Source organism: Rattus rattus, chromosome 8 (assembly GCF_011064425.1).
Source record: "Rattus rattus isolate New Zealand chromosome 8, Rrattus_CSIRO_v1, whole genome shotgun sequence".
Taxonomy (NCBI): Eukaryota; Metazoa; Chordata; class Mammalia; order Rodentia; family Muridae; genus Rattus; species Rattus rattus.
In genome coordinates, this window is record NC_046161.1 from 99,362,137 (window position 1) to 99,386,054 (window position 23,918).

At 50.5% G+C, this 23,918-nt stretch overlaps 4 protein-coding genes across 4 annotated transcripts in view; 3 read left to right on the plus strand and 1 right to left on the minus strand.

Annotated features, from left to right (window-relative positions):
• Positions 1-15,150, plus strand: part of Ip6k1 (inositol hexakisphosphate kinase 1) — a 43,683-nt gene extending 28,533 nt beyond the window's left edge. The window contains exons 4-6 of the mRNA XM_032910587.1: positions 7,889-8,070; positions 11,178-11,353; positions 11,899-15,150. Of these exons, the coding sequence (XP_032766478.1) occupies positions 7,889-8,070; positions 11,178-11,353; positions 11,899-12,408 (868 nt within the window). The 3' untranslated portion in view covers positions 12,409-15,150. The remainder of the gene's footprint in view (positions 1-7,888; positions 8,071-11,177; positions 11,354-11,898) is intronic.
• A 509-nt stretch (positions 15,151-15,659) lies between these two features.
• Gmppb (GDP-mannose pyrophosphorylase B) lies at positions 15,660-18,288 on the plus strand. The gene is made up of 9 exons (XM_032910589.1): positions 15,660-16,018; positions 16,126-16,206; positions 16,294-16,342; positions 16,482-16,624; positions 16,818-16,976; positions 17,059-17,137; positions 17,210-17,337; positions 17,421-17,603; positions 17,686-18,288. Exons 1-9 carry the CDS (start codon positions 15,890-15,892, stop codon positions 17,815-17,817), a joined length of 1,083 nt encoding a protein of 360 aa, XP_032766480.1. The 5' UTR covers positions 15,660-15,889; the 3' UTR covers positions 17,818-18,288.
• Positions 18,035-23,918, minus strand: part of Rnf123 (ring finger protein 123) — a 28,587-nt gene continuing 22,703 nt past the window's right edge. Inside the window, exons 32-39 of the mRNA XM_032910590.1 lie at positions 23,185-23,324; positions 22,900-23,088; positions 22,735-22,810; positions 22,422-22,506; positions 18,823-18,965; positions 18,598-18,692; positions 18,419-18,504; positions 18,035-18,334 (exon numbers count right to left, since the gene is read on the minus strand). Coding sequence (XP_032766481.1) covers positions 18,214-18,334; positions 18,419-18,504; positions 18,598-18,692; positions 18,823-18,965; positions 22,422-22,506; positions 22,735-22,810; positions 22,900-23,088; positions 23,185-23,324 — 935 coding nt within the window. The 3' untranslated portion in view covers positions 18,035-18,213. The remainder of the gene's footprint in view (positions 18,335-18,418; positions 18,505-18,597; positions 18,693-18,822; positions 18,966-22,421; positions 22,507-22,734; positions 22,811-22,899; positions 23,089-23,184; positions 23,325-23,918) is intronic.
• Positions 18,959-22,103, plus strand: Amigo3 (adhesion molecule with Ig like domain 3). Its single transcript, XM_032910588.1, has one exon. The coding sequence runs from the start codon at positions 19,762-19,764 to the stop codon at positions 21,286-21,288; it is 1,527 nt and encodes a 508-aa protein (XP_032766479.1). The 5' UTR covers positions 18,959-19,761; the 3' UTR covers positions 21,289-22,103.

The following is a 23,918-nucleotide window of genomic DNA, read 5'->3' on the forward strand; positions in this document are numbered from 1 at the left end:
TAAACATATTTCATGAAGAAACTAGAAGCTTTTCTGGCCTCGGCTAAGGCAGCAGCTCCTTATCTGCTCCTTGGACTGAAAGAGGGGAGGCTGCTGTTGGAAGGGCCTGTGAGCCTTGCTAGAGCTCAGGCAAAGGACATGGTTCTTAACCTTTCTAATGTTGTAAACCCCTCAGACCTCTTTTTTTTTTTTTTTTTGGTTCTTTTTTTCAGAGCTGGGGAACGAACCCAGGGCCTTGCGCTTCCTAGGCAAGCGCTCTACCACTGAGCTAAATCCCCAACCCCACCCCTCAGACTTCTTAAATTAACAAATTTCTTGATTTTTATTCCTGTTATTATTACCATAATTTACAGTATAATATATTTTGACATAATAAAAAGACAAAGCTACAACAGATAAAAAGACCTCAAGAATCTGTATCTAATCGACATTTCATTTATTAATCAATATCTGTACTTTTAAAATGGAAACTTTCTGTTACTGTATTTATTTATTTATTTATTTATTTATATTTTTTTTCTTTTCTTTTTTTTGGAGCTGAGGACTGAACCCAGGGCCTTGTGCTTGCTAGGCAAGCGCTCTACCACTGAGCTAAATCCCCAACCCTGTATTTATTATTTTTATCATCACATCTGTACCTATTACAGTAGGGGTTGAGTGAACCCTTTTGATTATAATTACTTTTCTCCATGGGTTTAAAACTTGATTGCTGCTGTCCAGCAATCTCCTCCGTCCTTGTACCCATCATGCACCAGCAAAGACATGCCAGTACAGCATCCAGCAAACTAAAGCTTTGTCACAGTCCAGACAGTTCTATGTCCATCATCAAATGTAATAATTTTATGCTATAAAGTTTGGCTGCCAACAAGAAAATTTCCTATATGTGAACACATGGAAGTTCAGCTTCAATACCTCATTAAGGAAACATTTTAAAATCCCACCTTTTATAAGTCTGATTTTTTTTTTTTTTTAGGACAGGAATTCCATAAAAAATATTATCCCAATTTAAAGGTTATCTTTAGAGACCTTGGTTGGCTCATGGCATATGTTGTTGCCTGGGATGATTTTCACCCTGAGTTGTTTTAAACCAACTTTCTGTTACTGATATTATAGATTATTAACCATATATCATAAATTGTAAATTACTATTTCATAACCAAGACATGCAGATTATAGTAAACTTATATTTGTAAGACTGGTCAGAAATAAACATGCAGTGGCCATATACATTGATACATTTGAAACACATGGGCTTTCTTTTTAAGCTGTAATTTTAAGCGCGCAGCACCTTGCTGCCTGTTGGATCCTATTCTCATGGACATAGATGTTTTGAAGTTGTCAGGTTACTTAGCAGGGAGGCTGAGAAGCTGCTGGCCACTTGAAGAGCAGCCTGCACAGAGCCCCTGGCTTTACTGCCATCTTGATCCAGGCAGGAGGCAGGGCTCCAGGGGCAGCACCACCTTGTCAGTTTTTATTGTCCTAATTCAGCTCTTTTTTTCTAAAAATCCTAGAAATGAATTAAAACTAAGTCAAGGGGTAAATAACCAGAAATCAAGTTTTTAACCATTTCTCCAGACCCACATGTCCCATAGCGCAGGGTTAAAGACAGCAGAGACCTAGGTTTAAGAATGGGGTTGTGCATCAGTTCCCAAGAGTTGGTGAACCTACTCACCACTCGAACCTGCAAAAGATGGTTAGTTTCCCAACCGGACAGTTAAATTTAGACCTTTTTTTTGGGGGGGGGGGGGTCGGTCAGGCATTTGAAGTCCTTGAAGTGTAATTGGACTCAGTCCAGTGGAGCTGGCTGGCCGGTCCGTGGTGTCTCTTAGAGTGATAGGGGAGAACAAATATATCACAGCACATAAAGCATATAGTAAGTCTATAGATGTTCGGGAAAGAAACCAAATGAAGCTGATGGTAGCCTTCCCTGGGGTCAGGCCCCGCCTATCAGGAATGACCCACCAGCCTCCACCAAACCCTGCATTTAGCTGGAGTTCTCCCACTGCCACTGGGAGTCACTGGAGATGGCCTGTCCTGCCCTGCCCTTGGGCTTTGCCTACTAGGTTCATCCTGGTCATATCAGCTTCTACCAAAGCCTGGTGCAGACTGGAGCTCTGCGTCTCCAACAATAGGAGTTCCAGGGAAGCTCCCAGCTGAGAAGGGAGTCTGTGGTACATCAGCCCTGCCTCCAGTGCCTGCCTCCAGGTTGTGTTAGCCAAAGAAACAGAAAAGGAAAAAAAAAATCACCCTACACTAAATAGAGCAGAAGACAACTCTGAACAAGACAGGTCAAGAGACAAAACACAAAGACCCATGACACACAGAGTCACCTCAACTCACCAATTGGTGGAGAACCAATGGCTTCCCTAATACGCCCCCAACTCAACTAACCAAGGGGGTGGTCCTAGCAATCATGGATGAGCCCCCAAGTGTTAAGGTCCAAGAATCACTGAAGGAAGATCCCAGACTCAAATAGTATGCAAAGGAAAAGAGGGTTTATTTTGCAGAAATTACCAGCACACAGGGATCAACCATTCATCAAAACAGCAACCCAGAAGTGAGCGCAGATTCAATTTAAGGGGATTAGGGAAATTTCAGGGAGTAGTAGGTGATCTTTATCCATATTGGTTCTGTCTCTAGGAGTATAGGGGGCTTTGGGGTTGGTTAGGGCTCTAGGGGCTTTCCAAAACCATTGCTGGGGGTCAGGGGACTTTCTAGAACTGTTTCTGATTAACTATTTTTGGCTCAGGCCAGATGGCAGGGCAGCTCCTGACTGACTGCCTGTAGGCTGTGGTTCTTGCCTGAACTGGATAGTTCAGTTCTGGGAAATAGAAACTTGTGCCTAGTCCCCTGCACTGGCATTTTGCAGCCTGTCATGGAGTCAGCCTGTCTCAATCCTCTCAACCTGACATGTGATTGGAGAATATGGTTCTCAACATGGGGTAGGGGCAAAGTAGGGGTAGCTGGTATTTGTAGGCTACTCCCTCTGATACGGCCTCCCTTATGTACTTTACCACCTCAGTGACTGCCTTCTGGGTGTGGCTGAACTCTGTTAAGAGAAACTGAAGCTTTGCCAGCCCTTTAGAAGCAGGGATGCCCTGTGCTAGCGGCAATGGGATATTTAGCTTTCTTTTAAGTCTCAGACCTATAGGGTGAGAGTGGTGATAGACCGCAGACTAGGGTACCCAGTGACTTTTGTTCAGACTCTGAGAATCTGATGATACTATCCTTTCCATGCTCCTGTAGTTATACTCCGCATTGGTTTTTCTCAGAATTAAGTCTCTTAATATTCCATACAGACATTAGTTAGCTTCTACTAAATTGAATATAATCCAGAGGCTAGAGAATAAGGTGTTGGCAATCAAAGTGTGATGACGCATTCTTGTAATCCTAACACTCAGGAATCTGAGGCAGGAGGATTATTATTACAGCATGTGCTGCATAACAAGTTCCAGAATAGCTTGGACTACAAAGTGAGACCTTAGTGGGTTGGGGGAGGAATGGAGTTAAGAATGCTTCCTGCACTTCCCGAGGACCCAAGTTTGGTTCCCAGCACCCTTATCTCCAGCTCAGCAAAGTTCCAGGGCACTCAGTGCTGTCTTCTGGTCTCTGCAGGCACCTCCACATCCCTGGCATACACAGGTACTTTTTTTTATTTTTTAAAGTTGTCAGGCATGTCGATACACACCTTTGATTCCAGTGCTTGGGATGGCCTGTCTTACATGGAGAGTTCCAGGTTAATTGGGGCTACACAGAGGAAACCCTATCCTGAAAACCCAAAAAAGAGAGTATATGTGTGTGCATCTGTTAGCATGTTGTCTGTACTGTTTGTTGTTTGTGAGACTGGCATAGAACTCAGTAATTTCTCATCTCTGCCTCTCAAATGCTGGGTTCATAGCCTGCCCCCATGCCCAGCCTTGTATTACTTTCTGTGGTTGAACATCACCTCATGTAGACAAAGCATCTTTTGTTTTATTCATTCATCAGGTTATGATAAACATAAGGGAGGCCATACCTGTGGGAATGTCCTATGAGGATTTCAACCCCTTGTTGTTGAAAAGTCACTGTCTCGATAGTTAGATAGAAAGATAGATAGATAGATAGATAGATAAAGTTATAGATATAGATGTTTACAAGGATGTGGAAAAATTGGAACCTTCTAGTTTGCTTGTGGGGAAGGTTGCAGTGTTAGAATTTCTGTTCTTTTTGGTCCCCCCCTCCTGCGTGCCGAGATTACAGGCATTTACAGCCATGCCTACTGTATGTAGTGCTGAGGAGCCAACACAGGTCTTCATGCATATTGATCGTGTATCAGCGAAGCTTCAGCCCTGCCGTCAGATCACGTCACTGAAACATGCTGCCCACACGAGCTGACAGAGCTTTGCTCAGGACTAGAGCAGTCCACTCCTTACGTAGGCTTTGAGAGGTCCTGTTGATGTTAATCAAGGAAACCTGTGTAGTTGTGAATGTTTTTCTCTCCTGTTCTTTGGGCTAAGTCTGCAACTGTGTTGGAAGGAGAGGGCTGGCTGCACATGCACGCTTTAGTTAAGATGTGCATGCGTCTGTGTTGAGTATTCCGAGGGCTCCTGCCTGCGGAAGCCTTCACCTCATCCCCATCCTCCACAAGGGGCTTTCTCTTGACCAACTCTGTGGGGCCTCACTTTGACTATGGGTGACAGAACATTCCAGTCAGTAGCTAGTGTTGATGATTCTCTTTTGGCAATTTTTAGAGTGGGAGTTGTTTTGTTCTCCAAAGTGACAGCATTTACTTTATTGATGAAAAGCCAGTGAATATAGATTTAACATTAGAGTCTGCTAGGAAGGTGCCAGCCCTGTTCACAATACTGGACTCCTGTCTGACCTGTTAGCAGAGATTCTGAGTCACGCCGAAGATGGAGACTATTCACCAGGGCCAGCACCAGGGCTCCAGAGGACTAGTAATGGCAAGTACGACAGGAGCCCCACCCAGACCCGAAACTTGTTTGGGTTTACTTGGCAAGTGTTCCTAAAGTGGACCTGCATCTGCTTTTCAGAAGTGGGGGGGTTGGGAGATTTAGCTCAGTGGTAGAGCGCTTGCCTAGGAAGCACATGGCCCTGGGTTCAGTCCCCAGCTCCCAAAAAAAAAAAAAGGAAAAAAAAAAAAAAAAAAAAAGAAGTGGGGGAAGGGGTGGCAGGCTTTGCTGGATTCCCATAGTTCAGTTTAGGAGAAGCGAGGTCTTTGCCCAGGGCCTTTTAACAATCATCACATAGGTGTCCCAATGCTTCGTGCTTAGAGCAGGATGCCATCTTCAGCACACACTAGATCTACCTGCTGGCTGATGTGTGTCACTCCACAGCTGGAGAAAGCCTGGTTCCTGGAAAGGAAGGTAATGTTTGAAATGATAGCAGTACTCTGCCTCTGCTGCGTCACAGCCTTGCTCCAGTTTCTAGGATGTTTGCGTCACTGTCAGGGAGGTTTGCGGACTTGTGAGTGTGTGAAGTTGTATTGCCAGGCTCATCTAGACCTTATGATGTAGCCTTAAACCTCTGATCCTCCTGCCTCTTACCTCCTGTCAGGATCATAGGCATGTACCATTGCGCCTGGTAGGATTGAGCCCCGGACCCCAAGCATAGTAGGCAAGCAGTCTACTGACCAACTACAGTCTGATCACCTTGTGTGTAGTTCTTTTGAGTATATGCCTATCTGTGAAGTTGCTGTTGGGTAATCCTGTTTAAACTGGGAATTTTCTTTCAGGCTCCCTTCCGTGTGTGTGTGTGTGTGTGTGTGTGTGTGTGTGTGTGTGTGTGTGTGTGTGTGTGTGTGTGTGTGTGTGTTGGGTGTGTGTGCATGCATGTGGAGGTCAGGAGTTGACGTTACTTTTCTACCTTATTCATTGAGGCAGTGTTTCAGTCAAATGCAGAGCTCACCAGTATGGCCAGCCATATTCATTGTGTTCTGGGCATTCCCTGTGTGTCTTTGGGGTTCTCTAGAGAACCAGAATTGATAGAATGAATGTCTATAATAAAGGCCATTTATTAGCTATTAGAGTGGCTTACCAGGTGTGGCTCAGCTAGTTCAATAGTTCAGTAGTTAGAGAATCCATTACTTTTCAGTTCAGGAGGTTGGATATCTCAGCTGGTTTCAGTATATGCCAATCCTGAACAAGTAGGCTCTGATGCCAGTGAAGGAATGAACTTGGCGGCTAGACAGAGACCAAGCAGGCAAAGAGCAAAAGCTTTTTTCTTCCATGTCTTTTACATCAACTCCCAGCAGGCTGTCTGGGTCAGATTAAAGGTGAGTCTTCCCACTTAAATGATTTAAGAAAAATCGATCACAGGCATATCTAGCTGCTTGGGTTTTAGTTAATTCCAGATGCAGTCAAGTTGACAACCAAGAATAGCCATCACATCCTGTCTTTGCGTTCTGAAGGTTGGAATTACACCTTAGTCACCACACTCACATTGTTCCATGGGTTCTGGGACACCAAACTCCAGTTCCCATCCTTGTGTGGTGAGTGCTGACCACTGTGCTGTCTTCCCACTGCTGGTCTGCTTTCTAAATAGGATTTCTCTGTGCTGCCCATGCTAATTTGGTTGTAAACTTGCTGTGCTTAAGTAGTCCTGCCCCGATTAGCCTTCTGAGCATCCGGGATGACCAGCACACAGCACCTTCCATGTGAGAACGCCAGATGCATTTACAGGGCTACAGTTATGTTGACACCAGCAGAGTACAAGGAAGGGTACCAGCCTCAGGATACCCTACATGGATGGCACTTGGTCTGGTGTTTTGTTTTGTTTTTAATAAGATTTATTTATATTTTTAATTACGTGTGTGCTGGGAACCAAATCCCAGTCTTGTACAAAAACTGTAGGTACTCTTAACCACTAAGCCATCTCTCCAGTACCTAGTTTTCTTTCCTTCTTTTTTTTTTTTTTTTTTTTCTTCTTCTTCTTTTTTTCGGAGCTGGGGACCAAACCCCAGGGCCTTGCGCTCGCTAGGCAAGCACTCTACCACTGAGCTAAATCCCCAACCCCTTCTTCCCTTTTTTACTTTTTTTTGTTGGTGGTGGTGAGTTTTTTTGTTTGTTTTTCTTTTGTTTTGTTTTTGGAGAGGGGTCATTGTTTTACTTTTCAGACATGGTTTTATGTAACCCTGACTGGCCTTGAACTCTCACTATGTAGATCAGGATGACCTTGAACTCACCTGAGATCCACCAGCTTCTGCCTCCTAAGTGCTGATATCAAAGGTGTGTATCACCATACTTGACCTCTTATTTTTTAAAAAAACTATTTTTTTTTTAAAGATTTATTTCTTATAAGTACACTGTAGCTGTCTTCAGACACACCAGAAGAGGGCATCAGATCTCATTACAGATGGCTGTGAGCCACCATGTGGTTGCTGGGATTTGAACTCAGAACCTCTGGAAGAGCAGTCAGTGCTCTTAACCACTAAGCCATCTCTCCAGCCCTAAAAAAAACTATTTAAATTAAGTACTATGTATTGTGGGGTATTTGTTGGGGGCAGGGTGTGTGTCTATATCCCCTTCTGTATATAGAGGTCAGAGGACAGGGTTGTGGAGTTAGTTCTTTCCGTCTGCTGTGTGGCTCCTGGGGATCCACCTCAGGTTGTCAGCTTTGTGCAGCAAGTGCCTTTACCCTAAGCTGGCCCGTGTCACCAGAGCCCAGGCTCTTTTCCTTTGACTTTAATGAACGGGGAGTGTTACCGTACACTGTAATTGGACACGATTGTTTCTCAGGAACTTCTCAGAGGCCCACGGCGCTCATTATGTTCACTCACTTTTACTTGGGTTCTGGGTGTCAGGCGAGGCTTGTTCTAATTCTTCTCTTCCAGTGTCCCTAAAGGTGACGTCTCTGATCTCTTAGTGGTATGTCTGTTCTTCTTTCTTAGCTCCCAGGAGACAAAGAGTCCAAAGGTGGAGCTGCACAGCCACTCAGATGTCCCTTTCCAGATGCTAGACAGCAATAGCGGGCTGAGCTCTGAGAAGATCAGCTACAACCCCTGGAGCCTGCGCTGCCACAAGCAGCAGCTGAGCCGCATGCGCTCCGAGTCCAAGGACCGAAAACTCTACAGTATCCTTGTCCACTGGCGTGAAATTGTGTGAGGAAACGACAAGAGAGTTTTGTTCCTATTGCAGTTTTGGTCTGAGGACTGAATCTGGGGCCCATTCATGCCCAAGCATATTTGCTCTATCATTGAACTCTCCCCTTAGTCTCAAGACTAAGCATTTTCTATTAGCATATATTAGACATAATAGTCGATTTTATTATGAGGTTTTTATACAAGTACATAATGTACTGAAGTCACATTCAGCTGCTTGCTCTCTGATGTTCCTTCCACTAATTTTCCTCTTCCTGGCTAGCCTGACTCTGCTTCTCTCTGTGTGTCCTAGGCAGTCTTACAGGGTTATTTACAGGAACACGGGTACCTGACCCCACTGGGGAAAAGATCTCTTCCTTTCCTCTCTGTCACTGACTAAGTATGAATCCTCAGGGAGGGATGGGCTAAGAGCCCCGTAACACGACATTGTTGATAGAACTGGCCTTGCAAGTTCAAGAGCACAGCTACCCCGCCATGGACTGTGTTCTTTCTCTGACCTCATTGTTAGTTCTCTTTTAATGATTTTTGTTTTGGTTTGGTTTGGTTTTGGTTTTTCGAAACAAGGTCTCTTTGTGTAACCCTGACTGTCGGGAACTCGCTTTGTAGACCAGGCTGGCCTTGAACTCAGAGATCCACCTGCCTCTGCCTTCCTATTTATTGCTGGACCAAAGGTGTGCACCACCACTGCCTGGCCTTAAAATGAGGTTTTACTCTTTGATAGTTCGATATATGTGTGCTCACACGCACGTTCTGTCCCCTTACCCGTCTCTTGCTGGAACCTGTGCCCCACCTACAAAGAAACAAACAAAACAAAACAAACAAATACTGACTGGAAGGAGAGTGCTGGTATCTTCGTGCCCTAGCAGCCTTTAACTACCAGTAGCCTTTCAGTTCCATGAGGGGTAAAGCCTCATGTGCGCCTCTCCCATTCATGCTGGAATGCTGATGGGCCAGATCTTACGCAGGTCTTGTGTAGGAAGCCACAGCTGCTATGAGTTCATGCCTGCCACAGCATGTGCCCCTCCCTCCCCAGGCTGGAAGTTAGCATGTTCCGTTTTGTCCAGGTCCTGTGCAAGCCGTAAGTCAGTCACCACAGTTGCTGTCTGTACCCGACTGTAGTGAGCACGCTGTGGTCAGAGACAGTGTTGTGCATACTCCTTCCTGTCCTCCATAATGTCCCCTAGGCCTTGGAAGGAGTGATAACAGCTGTAGCTGTCCCACTTACGGCTGGACATTGGACAGTTATTCACTCTCTCCAAGATAGATTTTAAGCCCAGTTCTTCCTGAAAATTTCTTTTGAGAATGTTAGAAATTGATTTCCTCTTTTTTTTGGGGGGGGGGAATAATGCTGCAAATATGTCTTTCTTATTTCTTAGGTCTGGGTGAGTTACTAGACTAAATAAGTAAGGCCTTGGTTTACTGATGCTGGCAGAGATGTGGCCAAATATTCTTTGGGCTATTGTGTGTATGGTAGATCTACAGCACAGAAAGCACAATAACACCAGGTGTGGTGGTGTGCGCCCATTGTCTCCGCGCTCTCCCTGGGGCTCATTGCCATCCTTTACTCTCCGGGCTGTTGAAGACAGGGATCGTGAGACTGTCAAAGACCGGAGATAACCAAGTCAGTAATGTGCCTGCTATGCAAGGCTGAAGACCTGAGTTCAGATCTGTAGAACTTAAAAAAAAAAGCCAGGCTTGCCTATGATCACATCCTGAGAGGGTAGAGACAAAGGCAGACAGATCCCTGAAGCTTAGCTGGATCAGTGAGCTTCAAGTTCAGGGAGAATTCCTGTCTCAGAAAATAAAGATAAGGAGCAATGAAGGAGAATGGCCTGAAGTTGCCCTCTGCCCTTCACACATGTGTACCGACACACCCACTACAACAAGTATACACCACACATACAGCATAACATGTACACCCCAAATTACAAAATTCAGATCAGTGGGTATCTTGTATGTATGCTATGGAAAATTCGATAGATCATAGGCTATACAAGGAATTCCTCTTTTTTTAAACAGGGTTTCTTCTACATAGCCTTCTCTACATAACCCTGGTTATCCTGGAACTCACTATGTAGACCTTGCTGGCTTCAAACTCACAGAGGTCTGCCTGCCTTTGTCTCTCAAGTGCCAGGATCAAAGGTGTGTTTTTTTTTCAAATAAATTTTATGTGTATGAATGTTTTGCCTGTAGGTGTCTGTGTGTACCATACGCATGCCAGGTTCCTGTGGAGTCCAGAAGGAGGGTCTCCTGCAACTGGAGTTAGAGATGGTTGTGAGCCACCATGTTGATGTTAGCAGTTAAATCCAGGAATTGGATCCAAGGGGTTGGGGATTTAGCTCAGTGGTAGAGCGCTTGCCTAGCAAGCACAAGGCCCTGGGTTCGGTCCCCAGCTCTGGAAAAAAAAAGAAAAGAAAAGGAATTGAATCCAAAAGCAACAAGTGTTCTAAACCGCTCAGCTACTTACTTCTCAGGATGAGAACAGGATAGCTACCTGCCGGTCTTGTGTGAGTGCTGGGATTAAAGGGTGTGCGCCACCAAACCCTGGCTCTAAGATTGTGTGGGATATATATTCTAAAATTTATGTCATTTGTTTGAAACTGCTGTTTAAGAACTTTGGAGGTGGTGCTGGAGAGGTGGCTCAGAGGTTAAGAGCACAATTCCCATGCAACCGCATGGTGGCTCACAACCATCTGTAATGGGTCCGATGCCCTCTTCTGGTGTGTCTGAGGACAGCTACAGTGTACCCACATACATTAAACAGATAAATCTTTAAAAAACAAAACAAAAGAAGAACAACTTGTGAGGGGGTGGACCACACCTTTAATGCCAGTACTCGGGAGACAGAGGCAGGTGGATCTCTGAGTTTGAGGCTAGCCTGGTCTACAAAGCAAGTTCCAGGACAGTAAGGGTTACACAGAGAAACTCTTGTCTCAAAAAACAAGACAAAACAGAAGAATTTGTAAGACATACACAGTTTCTGGCGGGCCAGCATGTCACTTTCATAGAGAATTTTCATTGTGTTCTTCTGGGTGGAGCTGACTGAGTATGGTCACCATTCTTCTTGACTCTGGCCCAGAGTTCCTCCTGCTTGAGAATGTGGTTCACCACTTCAAGTACCCCTGTGTGTTGGACTTGAAGATGGGTACCCGACAGCATGGGGATGATGCTTCAGCTGAGAAGGCAGCCCGGCAGATGAGGAAGTGTGAGCAGAGCACATCGGCCTCGCTGGGGGTCAGGGTCTGTGGCATGCAGGTGAGTCACCACTGCTGCGAGCCCAGGTGCTGCCGAGTGCATGTTTAGGTTGTACCCACCCTGCCTGACATCTGTGTCCTCCTGGCTGCACTGTTCCAGAATCTCCTCTGAAAAGGTGAGTCACCACAGGGTGCTGTGTGGTTTTGCAGGTGGGTTCACTGAGCCCTGCTTTCCTCACTAGACTCTGGCTGAGCTCCATGTGCAGGCACTGACAGAGCCTGGTACCCTGTTATGGGGAAAGTAAGACTTGTCTGTCAGCAGTGTGTTCCCAGTTAGACTCTAGTTTGCAGGCAGGCTTCTAAAGTGATGGCAATAGGCCTGGTATTGGCTTTCACAGCTCCATGACTGGAAAACCTGGGGTGAATGTGGCCTCCCTGCTCCAGTAGGAGGAGCTGAAGAGCTCAGGTTGGTCAGAGTGCCTTCCAGACCGGTTTGGTTGGTTGGGGGTTGTTTTTGTTTTTTGTTTTTGTTTTCTTAGTTGGGGATACTTTGTGGTCATCAGACCTTCCTGGTTCTCAACCTCATCTTGTCTCCTGGGGTTTCAGGTGTACCAGCTGGACACAGGTCATTACCTCTGTAGGAATAAGTACTATGGTCGTGGACTCTCCATCGAAGGCTTCCGCAATGCCCTGTATCAGTACCTGCACAATGGCTTGGACCTGCGACGTGACCTTTTTGAGCCTATCCTGAGCAAACTGCGAGGCCTCAAAGCTGTGCTGGAGCGGCAGGCCTCCTACCGCTTCTACTCCAGTTCCCTGCTTGTCATCTATGATGGCAAGGAGTGCCGGTCTGAGCTGCGTCTCAAGCACGTGGACATGGGGCTCCCTGAGGTGCCACCACTCTGTGGTCCTAGCACCAGCCCTAGCAACACCAGTCTTGAGGCTGGCCCCTCTTCTCCGCCCAAGGTGGATGTCCGCATGATTGACTTTGCACATAGCACATTCAAGGGCTTCCGGGATGACCCCACTGTTCACGATGGGCCAGACAGAGGCTATGTGTTTGGCTTGGAGAATCTTATCAGCATCATGGAGCAGATGCGGGATGAGAACCAGTAAGCCCAGTTCTGGGCCCTAGGACCCCTTCCTCTCCACCCACAGGCAGGGACCATTGCTCTGAACTTGCTGTGAGGACACAGACTTGCTTTTAAAGGGTTATATTTCTCTTTGGTGTAAACTAAAAGAAATGTTTTTAGCTGTAGCCTGGAATCCATATGTATAAAGTAGGGGAGATAGGACATTCGTCCTCAGCCTGGCTCCCAAGCTCTGGGTCCAGGCTCACTCAGGAAGGAAGAGGTGGCCCCCGTGGGCCTGACAGCAAAGAGAATGCCTTGAACTTTGGTTTCCCTTGCCTAAGGTTTTTGGGTTCTGTGGCTATGGGGCTCTGCTGATCATGAGGTGAAGCCCTTGGCTGGCACAGGGTCTCTCCATGCCTAATCATCCCTTATTTCCCAGAATTGGGGAAGGTTAAGTGCCCACATCCTGAGGGCCTTTCTAGTTTTGTGCCAGTGCTTAACCAGATGCCCTCAGGGCATTAGAGGGCTAACTGCACAGATGGACTCATCCTTAGGTCTGATTTTGGCATGGGGCTAGATTTATGAAACTGAGCTAAGGCCGACTCATAGCAGAGGGCAGGCCCTGGGCTCCCTAGACACCCACTGGCATGTAACCCTGTTCCTTTCTCCACAACCCCAGCCAGACTCTCGCTGAGATCCCTTGCCTAAGGAGGCCTTCATATCCTCCTAACCCACTAAGATGGGCACAGCTCTGTTTGCTAAGGAGAGTCAGTGTCCTGGGAGGCCTAAAGGCCCAGACAGTATTTGCAGTTCTTGGGCTTTGGGTGATGTCCCTTCCCCTAGCTTGGGCAGCTATGCTGCCCTTGGATGGGCTGCTCCTCCCAGGGCTCGGGAACCGTGGTCCGCTCAGGGTCTTGTCTTCTCCAGGCCAAGCTCGAGGCAGCAGCCCATTACCGTGGTGTTCCAGGCTCTAGGCTTGGAGGGAGAACTTTAAACTTGTTTGCTTTTAGGGACATAGGGCCCTGGGTACCAGTGCCCAGAGTCTGCTGAGAGCTTTGTCTGATTAATCCTAGGGTTTGTCAGTCAGTCCATTTGTTCACCCGCTGGCCCTATGTTGTGGCAAGCTTTCTGGAGTGTAGCCGTGTTGATTAGTGTGTGTTGATTTCATGCTTCTCAGCAGAGTATTCTTGTTCCCTTTTCTGAGTCTTTGATCCTGTGCCCTCTTCAGCAGGTTCTGCTGTTAAAAACCTAGTAGTCGAATGATTCTTAGTTGTGTACCTGCTGGCCCAGTGGCCTCCTTGTGGGCCTAGGGTATGGCCTTCAGCACCAACAGTGGGTAGAGAAGGTTCAGGTGTGATCCTGACCCATTGCTTTTATTTCTACTACCAGTCCTTTGATGGTAGAGACCTGCTGCCTGTAACATAGGTGTCCCAACAGGTTACACTACACTCATCATTGCCAAAGTGAGCAACATTCTCCATGTCTGTCACTTCTAACATGTCTATTTTGGCATTTGAAGGTAATCCTGCCAACCTTTGAGAGAAACTGGTAGCGAATGGCATAATTTCCGGGTTCTTAAGAGATGCAGCTTCTGAAAAGGGTTTCCGAGTCATAGTCTTCTGACCCTGGTGCCAGTGGTGGGCAGGTTCCCATTCCTTAGGGCCGGGAGGCATAGCTTTGCCCATTTCTGGTTACTAACAACTGCCTTCTGCTCAGTAGTACTTGTTGCTTCAGCCATGCAGGCAGTGTCATTAGTGTGGATGCCTTTTCTCTGCCAGGAGAGAGGTCAAGAGGAGGTCGGGGCCAGCAGAGACCACCAAGGAATGTGCTGTGCTTCCCGATTTACCAGATTTTGGGAGGTGCTAACCCCATTCTGCCGCTTCTCAAGTAGCAAGGGAGGTGGTGGGCACTCGCACTGCTCCTGCAGCACAGTGTGGGGAGGCTGGGATGTGCTGCTGCTTAAGGCCAGGGCCCACTTTTCAGCACTTTTAATATCTGGAGGCCCTGCTCGGTTATCTGATGGTGGTGGCAAGTGTGCGAACACTTTAGATCACTGCTCTTCTGCCTGTCCCAGGCTAGAGCCCTGCTCTTTTCTGACAGGTCCTGCCTTCCCAGCCTCAATTTGGGACCAAAGTGCAACTCGGGATCATGGGTTGGGGAGCTCAGATTACCCCTCTCCATTGTATTTCCCGGGCCAAGCCCACACCAGCCTGGGGAGATGGGTGGGAGTGAAAAGGGATGGGTGCTGCTTAAAGAGGAAGGGACCAGTTAGAGCAATTTCCTTGCCTGGGACCCCACTCCTCCCAGCTGTGGGCCTGTGCAGTGCTGTGGGGATTCTCTCCTAGAGGCAAGGGACCTGGGCTCGTTCAGTATCCGCTGCTCATTCGCTCACATCTGGCCAAGTGCACGTTCCCTAGATGCAAACTGCTTTGAACTTTACAGCTGTATAAGTTGGTTGTGTGTGTGCTCATTTTAAAAACTACGTTTTAATGAGAAAAAAAAAAAGGAGGACCTGAGGAAAGTTCCTTTGCTTCTGTGGAGGAAATGTAAGACTTCGAATTCTGGAAATTGTTATCTGCTCCTCTTTCCTGGAAGCTACACACCCTAAGACCTGCGCCTGGATACATACGTGGCTCCATTGGCGCTTAGGCGCGCTTGCGTTTCCCCGGGTCTTCTGTGTGGTGGAGGAGTGCTTGGCCCAAGCTGGCCCTTTTCTGTACACCCAGCGCTATCCGCCCGCTTGTGTCCGGTCATATACGTCAAAATAAAGCCTCTAGAAACTGAACTCTGTCCTAGTCTATGTGAAAACTTCATAGCCTCCGGTTGGGCCGACCTGGCTAGTAGATATCATCCACCTGAGGGGAAGGTGCCGGGGTCCCAGCTGAAGAACCCGGTTGAACTGGGTCCAGACAGGTGCTGCGGGACAGTGCCGTAGCAGGGGGTGGGGAGAGGCAGCACAGGAGGGTTGGAAATGGGGGTCAGAGCAAGTATTGAGGGCGGAGTCATCAGGGCGGGCCCGGAGTGGAGTTTGAGGGAGGGGCGGGGCGGGGCGGGGCGGGGCGGATGGCAGCTGCCGCGTGGCGGACCGGGTTCCGATAGGAAGTTAAGCTTCCTTTTTCCGTTCCGCCTTTAGATCCGCCAATGGGCTTCTGACTCGCGAGTTCTCCGGGTCCCCATGGCAGCCCAGCGCGTGGGAAATCCAATTGGCTACGTCTGCCGCAGCGTAAAGCCTGGGCGATCGGCTGCGGGCGGCCCTGCCACGTAGTTAACAGCCGATTGGCTCGCCCCTGTTACGTCACTGGCTGCGCCGCCTCCGGCCGGAACTCCGGGCCAGCCGGTCTCCAACCAGTTCCTCCTCCTCTTGTGTTCTGGCTACCCCTAGACCCCACATCAAGGTAGAGCAGGCGGACGAGGTGACACCAGAGTTGGTCACTCTAGCTGGTGAAGGGTGCAGTCAGGGCACAGCAGCGGGAGTGCGCAGCAGGGGTTGGTCAGACGGCCTGTAAGTACTTTCTGCAGACGCCATGAAGGCACTGATCTTGGTGGGTGGGTATGGGACACGGTTGCGGCCGCTGACGCTGAGCACTCCGAAGCCATTGGTGGACTTCTGCAATAAGCCCATTTTGCTGCACCAAGTGGAGGCACTTGCCGCGGTAAGGCCGTGGGTCTGCTATGGCGGGAAGAGGGATGGATAGTGACTGGGAGGCCAGGGGTGGTCATATCACCAGTCAACCATCACACCTTATTTGTGTCTTGACAGGCGGGTGTAGACCATGTGATCCTGGCAGTGAGCTACATGTCACAGATGTTGGAGAAGGAAATGAAGGCACAAGAGCAAAGGGTGAGGCATGGACTTAGCCCTTTCCTTAGGTCCCCGGGGCTCCTACTATTGGAGGAAGAACATAACCAGATGGCTTCTTCTTTCCAGCTTGGAATCCGAATCTCTATGTCTCATGAAGAGGAGCCTTTGGGAACAGGTCAGTAAAAGGAAGACCCTTGGCAAAGTTTAGGGTCAGTAAAGGGCTATTATCCAGTCTTTATGGATGGGTGGGGCCTCTGGACTCAAGGACCTAGTCCTTTAGCAAGGTGGTAACTTTGGCTTGTCCCGTTCTCTAGCTGGGCCTCTGGCCTTGGCCCGAGACCTACTCTCTGAGACTGCCGACCCTTTCTTCGTTCTCAACAGCGATGTGATATGTGATTTCCCCTTCCAAGCCATGGTGCAGTTTCATCGACACCATGGCCAAGAGGGCTCCATCTTGGTAAGAGAAGACTTCCTTCTCTGACATCCCCACCCTCATATCGAGTCTCTTGACCCCCAGTCTTACACTTGTCCCTTGTTTTGCTGCAAAGCTGTGCAGAATGTCTTTGGGGTCTAGCCTTTGAGATGTGGGATAGGCATGTGTGTCAAGGGTAAGGAATCCTGCTGGACTAATCCTCCACCTCTGTATTCAGGTAACCAAGGTGGAAGAGCCTTCCAAGTACGGTGTGGTGGTGTGCGAGGCTGACACAGGCCGCATTCACCGTTTTGTTGAGAAGCCGCAGGTATTTGTGTCCAATAAGATCAACGCAGGCATGTACATCCTGAGCCCTGCTGTGCTGCAGCGCATCCAGGTGTGTGGCGTTGGGCTGCTGGGCGGGCTGGGCGCAGCAGCCTCTCGTGTGTGGCCTGCTCACAAATTGCCCACTTCCACAGCTGAAGCCTACATCCATTGAGAAGGAGATCTTCCCAGTTATGGCCAAGGAGGGGCAGCTATATGCCATGGAGCTGCAGGGTGAGGCGGAGGCCATAGGGTGAGGGGTAGTCTGTGGCTAGGCAGAGCCCTCTGATTGGTCTCTCTGTGCAGGCTTCTGGATGGACATTGGACAGCCTAAGGACTTCCTCACTGGCATGTGCCTCTTCCTACAGTCGCTGAGACAGAAGCATCCAGAGAGACTGTACTCAGGCCCTGGCGTTGTGGGGAATGTGCTTGTGGTGAGGCCCTTGCCCAGCCTGTCGCTGATTGTTTTAGATTTGGGAGACAAATGACCCACTCTTGCTTTCCTCAACACTCTCAGGACCCAAGTGCCCGTATCGGTCAGAACTGCAGCATTGGCCCCAATGTGAGCCTGGGTCCTGGTGTGGTGGTGGAGGACGGCGTGTGCATCCGGCGGTGCACGGTGCTTCGTGATGCTCACATCCGCTCCCATTCCTGGCTTGAGTCATGCATCGTGGGCTGGCGCTGCCGTGTAGGCCAATGGGTAAGTCTATGAGCTGGGCTGGGTGGGCACAGGAGAGGGGAATCCGTGTGCCCCGTTAACAAGGCTTGTCCCCCACCCCCAGGTGCGCATGGAGAATGTCACAGTGCTGGGTGAGGATGTCATAGTTAATGATGAACTTTACCTCAACGGAGCCAGCGTGCTGCCCCACAAGTCTATCGGGGAGTCGGTCCCAGAACCTCGTATTATCATGTGAAGGATGTGCAGGGCTGGCCGAGCCCCCACTTTACCATTGGCAGGGTAGGACTCAGTGCTTCAGAAGGCTCTGGACTTGGTGCCACTTGTCCAGGGAGGAGTGGGTGGCTCTGAAGCTGTTGGACATCTGCCTTCTGGTGGGGACAGAAGTGGTGGACAGGATCCTGCTGGGCATAGCACACAGGCCCCCACTCCCTCAAGAAGCACTGGGCCAGGGCTGAAGGGAATAATAATTTAATGCTCACTGTGGCCTGGCCTCAGGCCCCCTCCCACCAGTGAGGCTATGCACACACAGGCAGATGGGTGGGAGTGGGAAGAGCGAGGGTGATGGGGACAGGGCCGAGGGAGCTCATAAATAGGACTCGGTCTGCGTCTGATGGTGGACTTCCAGGACAGCCTAGGCAGCTGAGGATGTGGCACTTGTGCTGGCTGCCTTGTCCCAGTCCTCTACAGATACAATGGTGGCTTTGCAGAAGAAGCAGTCCTTGTTGTTCATCAGGTGCTGGTTGATGCAGGCTCTACAGAGGGGAGGGGAGGGGAGGAGTGCTACCGTGTGTCCTCACGTGCCTCCCCACCTATTTGTCTCCATGGGGCCCACTTACTTGCAGGATTTGTGACCACAAGGCTGGAACACAGCAGAGATGGGGTGGGCATAGCAGATTGGGCAGAGGTCCTCCTCATTGGTGGGCTACAGGGTGAAGAGTTGGGGCCGGTTGCTCACACCTGTCCTGGTGTTTACAGATTAGTAACATGACATGTACCCCTCTTATGCCTCACTCACCAGGGAGGCAGCTGCTGCCTGGGCCGATGCCGCGGTCAGGTGAGCCAGCATCCGCTCCACCTGGGCCAGTTCCTCAGCACTGATGTAATCCGCATCTGGATTAGTAGTGGGTAGAATTAGGACCCCCGTAGTCCTAGAACTCAGTGCCTCTTGAATACTCCCAGACAGGGAATTTGCTATTGAGGATCCTGCAACTCTTCCCTGACCCACCCCTGGTCCACTTACAGCTCTGTAGAGAGAAGCGTTTCCGGTCAGGGGCAGGCAAGGCGGAGCCAGGTGCTAGGGGCTCTGGCTGCCCCAGAAGATAGCGTATAGAGCGGAGCTGGAAGCAGGGATCAGCCAGGAGCACAGATGTGGCTTGCTCTGTCCTGGATAGGGAGGGCGCATGGGTGTTAGGAAGGCTTTGAGCCTATATGGAAATTATCTCCATGTGGGGAGAGGTGACCCCCCGGAGGTCTCATTATTATGCCTTCATTCTTCCCACCTTACTGCTTACCAACCCTTTCAAGTTCTGGGTCCCACATGACCTGTATATCAGTCTAAAGAGAAAGGTGCTTGCTACCAAATATGACAAGTTGAATCTGATTCCCCAGAATAGGAGAAAAACCACTCACAAGTTGTTGTCGGACTTCTGCATGTGCACCCACGTACACACAAATAAGCAAGCCTAAGGGGAGGGGTGAGGATTCCACCTGCCCCATTATACACGAATCTAATCCTTCAAGAACTGAAGACATTCTCCCCTAAGTCCTTCTGCTCTTCAAGAGGGAAGTCAGGCTTCCATTCAAGCAAACTGGGACACTGGAGCCCTCTGCTGGTCACACTGGCTTCTCAAGTGCCAAGGGGCATGGCTGCTCCACCCCTTAACAGCAGGAGCCAATGGGAACGTGGGTCCCCGCCCCTGAGCGGTCATTTCCTTGCTAGTACTTAGGATCCAGTCAGAAAGCTCTTGGAGAAGCTAGCGGAGCTAGAAGGGCTGCGGCCCCACCTCACAACCCCAGACCAGAAGAGCAGGAAAAGCCAGGCTGGGCAGGTGGAGCCAGCATTGTGCCTCTCAAGCAATGGGCCATAGGGACCCACGATCAGCCTGTATAGAAGTAGGTGAGTCTTGGAGCTACTGACCTGCACTGAGCTGTCCCCATCTCCTCTCTGGTGGCCACTGCCATGGCCTGGTTGGTGCTACTGGGTTTACTACTGTGCATGTTGGGGGCTGGATCAGGCACTTCAGATTTGGAGGGTGTTCTGCCCCCTGCTCCCCACAACTGCCCCAATAAATGTGTCTGTGCTGCCGATGTGTTGAGTTGTGCGGGCCGTGGGTTACAGGACTTGCCGGCAGCACTGCCTGCCACTGCTGCAGAACTCGATTTGAGCCACAATGCACTCAAACGCCTGCACCCGGGGTGGCTGGCGCCCCTCTCCCGGCTGCGTGCCTTGTACCTAGGCTACAATAAGTTGGATGTCCTGGGCCGTGGTGTGTTCACCAACGCCAGTAGGCTGAGGATACTCGATCTGTCCTCTAACCTGCTGAGGAGACTCCGTACCTATGACCTGGATGGACTGGAGGAGCTGGAGAAGTTACTTCTGTTCAATAACCGCCTGATGCACTTGGACCTGGATGCTTTCCAGGGCCTGAGCATGCTCAGCCACCTCTATCTCAGCTGCAACGAACTCTCCTCTTTCTCTTTCAACCACCTGCACGGCCTGGGGTTAACCCGCCTACGCACTCTAGACCTCTCCTCCAACTGGCTGGGCCATGTCTCCGTCCCTGAACTGGCTGCACTGCCCACTTTCCTCAAGAATCGGCTCTACTTGCACAACAACCCACTGCCCTGCGACTGCAGCCTCTACCACCTGCTCCGGCGCTGGCACCAGCGGGGCCTAAGTGCTCTGCACGACTTTGAACGTGAGTACACATGCTTGGCCTTTAAGGTGGCAGAATCCCGAGTGCGCTTCTTCGAGCACAGCCCGGTCTTCAAGAACTGCTCCGTGGCTGCAGCTCCAGGCTTAGAGCTGCCCGAGGAAGAGCTGCACGCACACGTGGGCCAGTCCCTGAGGCTCTTCTGCAACACCACAGTGCCTGCTGCACGAGTGGCCTGGGTTTCCCCGAAAAACGAGCTGCTGGTCGCGCCAGGCTCCCAGGATGGCAGCATTGCTGTGTTGGCGGATGGCAGCCTAGCCATAGGCAGGGTGCAAGAACAGCACGCAGGCCTCTTTGTGTGCCTGGCAAGTGGGCCCCGCCTGCACCACAACCAGACGCTTGAGTACAATGTGAGTGTGCATAAGCCTCGCCCCGAGCCGGAGGCTTTCAACACGGGCTTCACCACACTGCTGGGCTGTATCGTGGGCCTGGTGCTGGTGCTGCTCTACCTGTTCGCACCACCCTGTCGTGGCTGCTGCCGCTGTTGTCGGCGGGCCTGCCGCAACCGTTGCTGGCCCTGGGCATCCAGTCCACTCCAGGAGCTGAGTGCACAGTCCTCCGTGCTCAGCACTACACCACCAGATGCACCCAGCCGCAAGGCCAGCGTCCACAAGCATGTGGTCTTCCTGGAGCCGGGCAAGAAAGGCCTCAATGGCCGTGTGCAGCTAGCAGTAGCTGAAGACTTTGATCTGTGCAACCCCATGGGCTTGCAACTCAAGGCTGGCTCTGAGTCAGCCAGTTCCACAGGCTCAGAGGGTCTCATGATGAGCTAGACTGCCTGGGAGTCCCCACGCAGGCCATAGGCCTCCTGCTGCTTGCCGTTGCTGCTGCGGTCTAGAGAACTGGCATGCTGGTGGGACGTACTGTGCCTGGTCCCACAACTGCATGTGATCTGTACTGGAACAGTTCTTCTCACTGGTAAAGGGGTTGAGACCCCCTCACTTGCTTCTTGCTCTGCCTAGCTCAGGACAAGGCCTCAGACTACTACAGCCTGCTTCCCCTAGGACCTCAGAGTGGCCAAATGTCCCATTAAGATTATAGACCAAGCCAATCTGGTGAGAGCCCTTGTATCAGAGTCCTGGGACCACCCCCAGGAGTTAATGCAGACATCAGGGTGTGTATGGAAAAGTCAAACATACACCGCCCCGCCCCGCCCAAGGCGGGAGATGGCAGTTCGGGAGACCCAGCTCCCACTCTATGACGGAAGGAGGAAATGAGCCCTCTACCTTCTGAAGAGGAACCAGTCTACTGCCTCCGGCCTCCTGAAGGCTGAAAGTCTCCTGTGGAGTCTGGTGGGCATGCATCCCTCCTACAGGACGCCCTGCTGTCTTCAGCCAGAGGCAGATCCAGTCCCTTGGGCTCATAACCCAGCAGGAAAAAGCACAGATAGGTGACGAGTCTGGCTCTGGAGAGCAGAGGCCTCGCAAGGACTGGCACTCAACCTAATGGCTAAACAGAACCCTCAGTCCGTGCCTCTGGCACTCCCACTGCAGGTGGTGAAGATGGTCCGAGCCTCTCCCATGATGAGCTGACAGCTCTGTCCTAGATGACTGCTAAGGCATTTTGTAATAAAAGTGGTTCATGCTCACTGCTGGGCTTTCCCAGGTCGGTAGCTTCGTGTGCTCAGCTCTTGATCCAGTAGGATGGCCCTGACTATTAGAGAATAGCACATCTTCCAAGTTAGGGGATTTATGCCCCCTGCAGGAGGCGTGGCTGAAAGCTAAGACCTCCCACCCAGCTTGACGCTTGTTAAAGCAGTTTACACATCACCTGGTATTCCTTGCCTCAGGGTCCCAGAATTGATTCTGATTTTGAGACAATTGGGTACCATGAGGCTCTGCCCTACCAGCCCCTCCTCAAAGTGCACACCCAGTTCCCACGAGAGCCAACAGTCCCCAGTACTCACTCTGAGGATGGACCGTGTGCCAGGAGGCGTACCAGGATGCCGGTCACTGCCACCAAGATAGGGTAGTGGTCCACACTCTCCAGCCCTAAGGGAGGGAAGGAAGATGAACCACTTATGCGGTGGGTTCTGTGGCAGGGGCTTCAGGCCTGGCTGATACCACTGGCCTTTCCCACTGTTTTTCCTACTTAAGGCAAGCTGAGGCTGGGAGTGCACAGCACGGATGTCCTGGTGCTGAGTGGAGAATCTAGCACAGGCTCCTGGCAGAGAAGCTAAGGCCTTGGTGTGCTGAGGTGCAGGGCACCTAGATCCTTACCAGGTAGCCGCAGCGTGACTACACGGTCAAACAGGTTCCTCTCAGCTGTCACCCGGTTCAGCACCTGGTTCAGCAGCTGTGAGGGCAGAAGCCTATTGGTGGGTGGGCAAGCGCACCACCTGAGTTATCCCCAGGGTCCTTCCCTCCTCGTCCAGACGGACACACCTGTGCAAGACGCCGAAGCAGCATCTCAGAGGTAGGGCGGGACCAGTCAAGGAAGATTTCAGGGACCAGTGTGATGGTCATTTCCAAGACGCGCAGCAAGCTGACTGACAGGTCGAAGCAGGTGGCACAGACCTTGAGCTGCCGGCTGTCCACAAAGTTTCGCTCTAGGCGTTCAGCAGCCTGTTGAATCTAAACCACCAACAGGTAGCCAGGTAGCAATCAGAGAGAGGCTTTGCAGCACTGGTGTGCCTCGGTCTCTGCCCACCCCTCCCCACCACAGCCCACCTCCTGGATCATGCCGATGAACTCAGAGAAGGCCCAGTTGAGCTGGTTAAGGACGCTGTTGAGGAAGCTTGGTGCCACATCAGAACCTTGTCGCAGAAGGTCTGCCATGTGCTGCTGTAGCAAGGTTGAAGGGCAGGGTTCTGGGGACAGAGGAAAGCAGTGTGACCAGGGACTCCACGACAGGACTCCTGCCTGTCCTCCTGGACCACTGCTTTAAGAACAAAATGATGACTGCCTAAGAATATTCAGATCACGAAGGCCGAGGAACGGCACAGTTTGGCTTGAGAGTTTAGGAGCGAGTCTGTCTCCCTCTTGCTGGGCAAGCCAAAAGCTGCAGGTGTTTCCAATACTGTCATACCCCCTGGGCCAGAGCGCTGCGGGCCTGGCCTGAAGCACGTTCTGGATCACATGCCTGTCGGCAGATGTCAGATACAGACAAGACAACCTTGACTGTTCCCACTAGTGTCAAGGCCAGCTTCATAAAGAGCCCAGACCCTGCCCTGCTGTCCTCTGCTGCCCTTGGTCTGGCCTTGGCATTTGGCTTAGGTGTTGAGCGCCAAGTCTGGGCTGGAAGGGCAGCAGTAACCAGAGCTCTCCGCTGCAGCTGGCCCGACACACCTCTCCAACCCTCTGATGCAGATCAATAGTTCCTGCACACAGGGATGGTATCGGGGCCCACTGCCCTCCCCACTTGCAGCTCAGTTCCGTCCTAGAGTCCAGTGAGGGTATTTAGC

Coding starts and splice junctions, on each gene's coding strand:
- Amigo3 (XM_032910588.1), top strand. CDS start 19,762: ATGGCCTGGTTGGTGCTACTGGGTTTACTACTGTGCATGTTGGGGGCT.
- Gmppb (XM_032910589.1), top strand. CDS start 15,890: ATGAAGGCACTGATCTTGGTGGGTGGGTATGGGACACGGTTGCGGCCG. Junction 16,019..16,125: donor AAGTGGAGGCACTTGCCGCG/GTAAGGCCGTGG, acceptor GTGTCTTGACAG/GCGGGTGTAGACCATGTGAT. Junction 17,604..17,685: donor GCTGCCGTGTAGGCCAATGG/GTAAGTCTATGA, acceptor CCCCACCCCCAG/GTGCGCATGGAGAATGTCAC.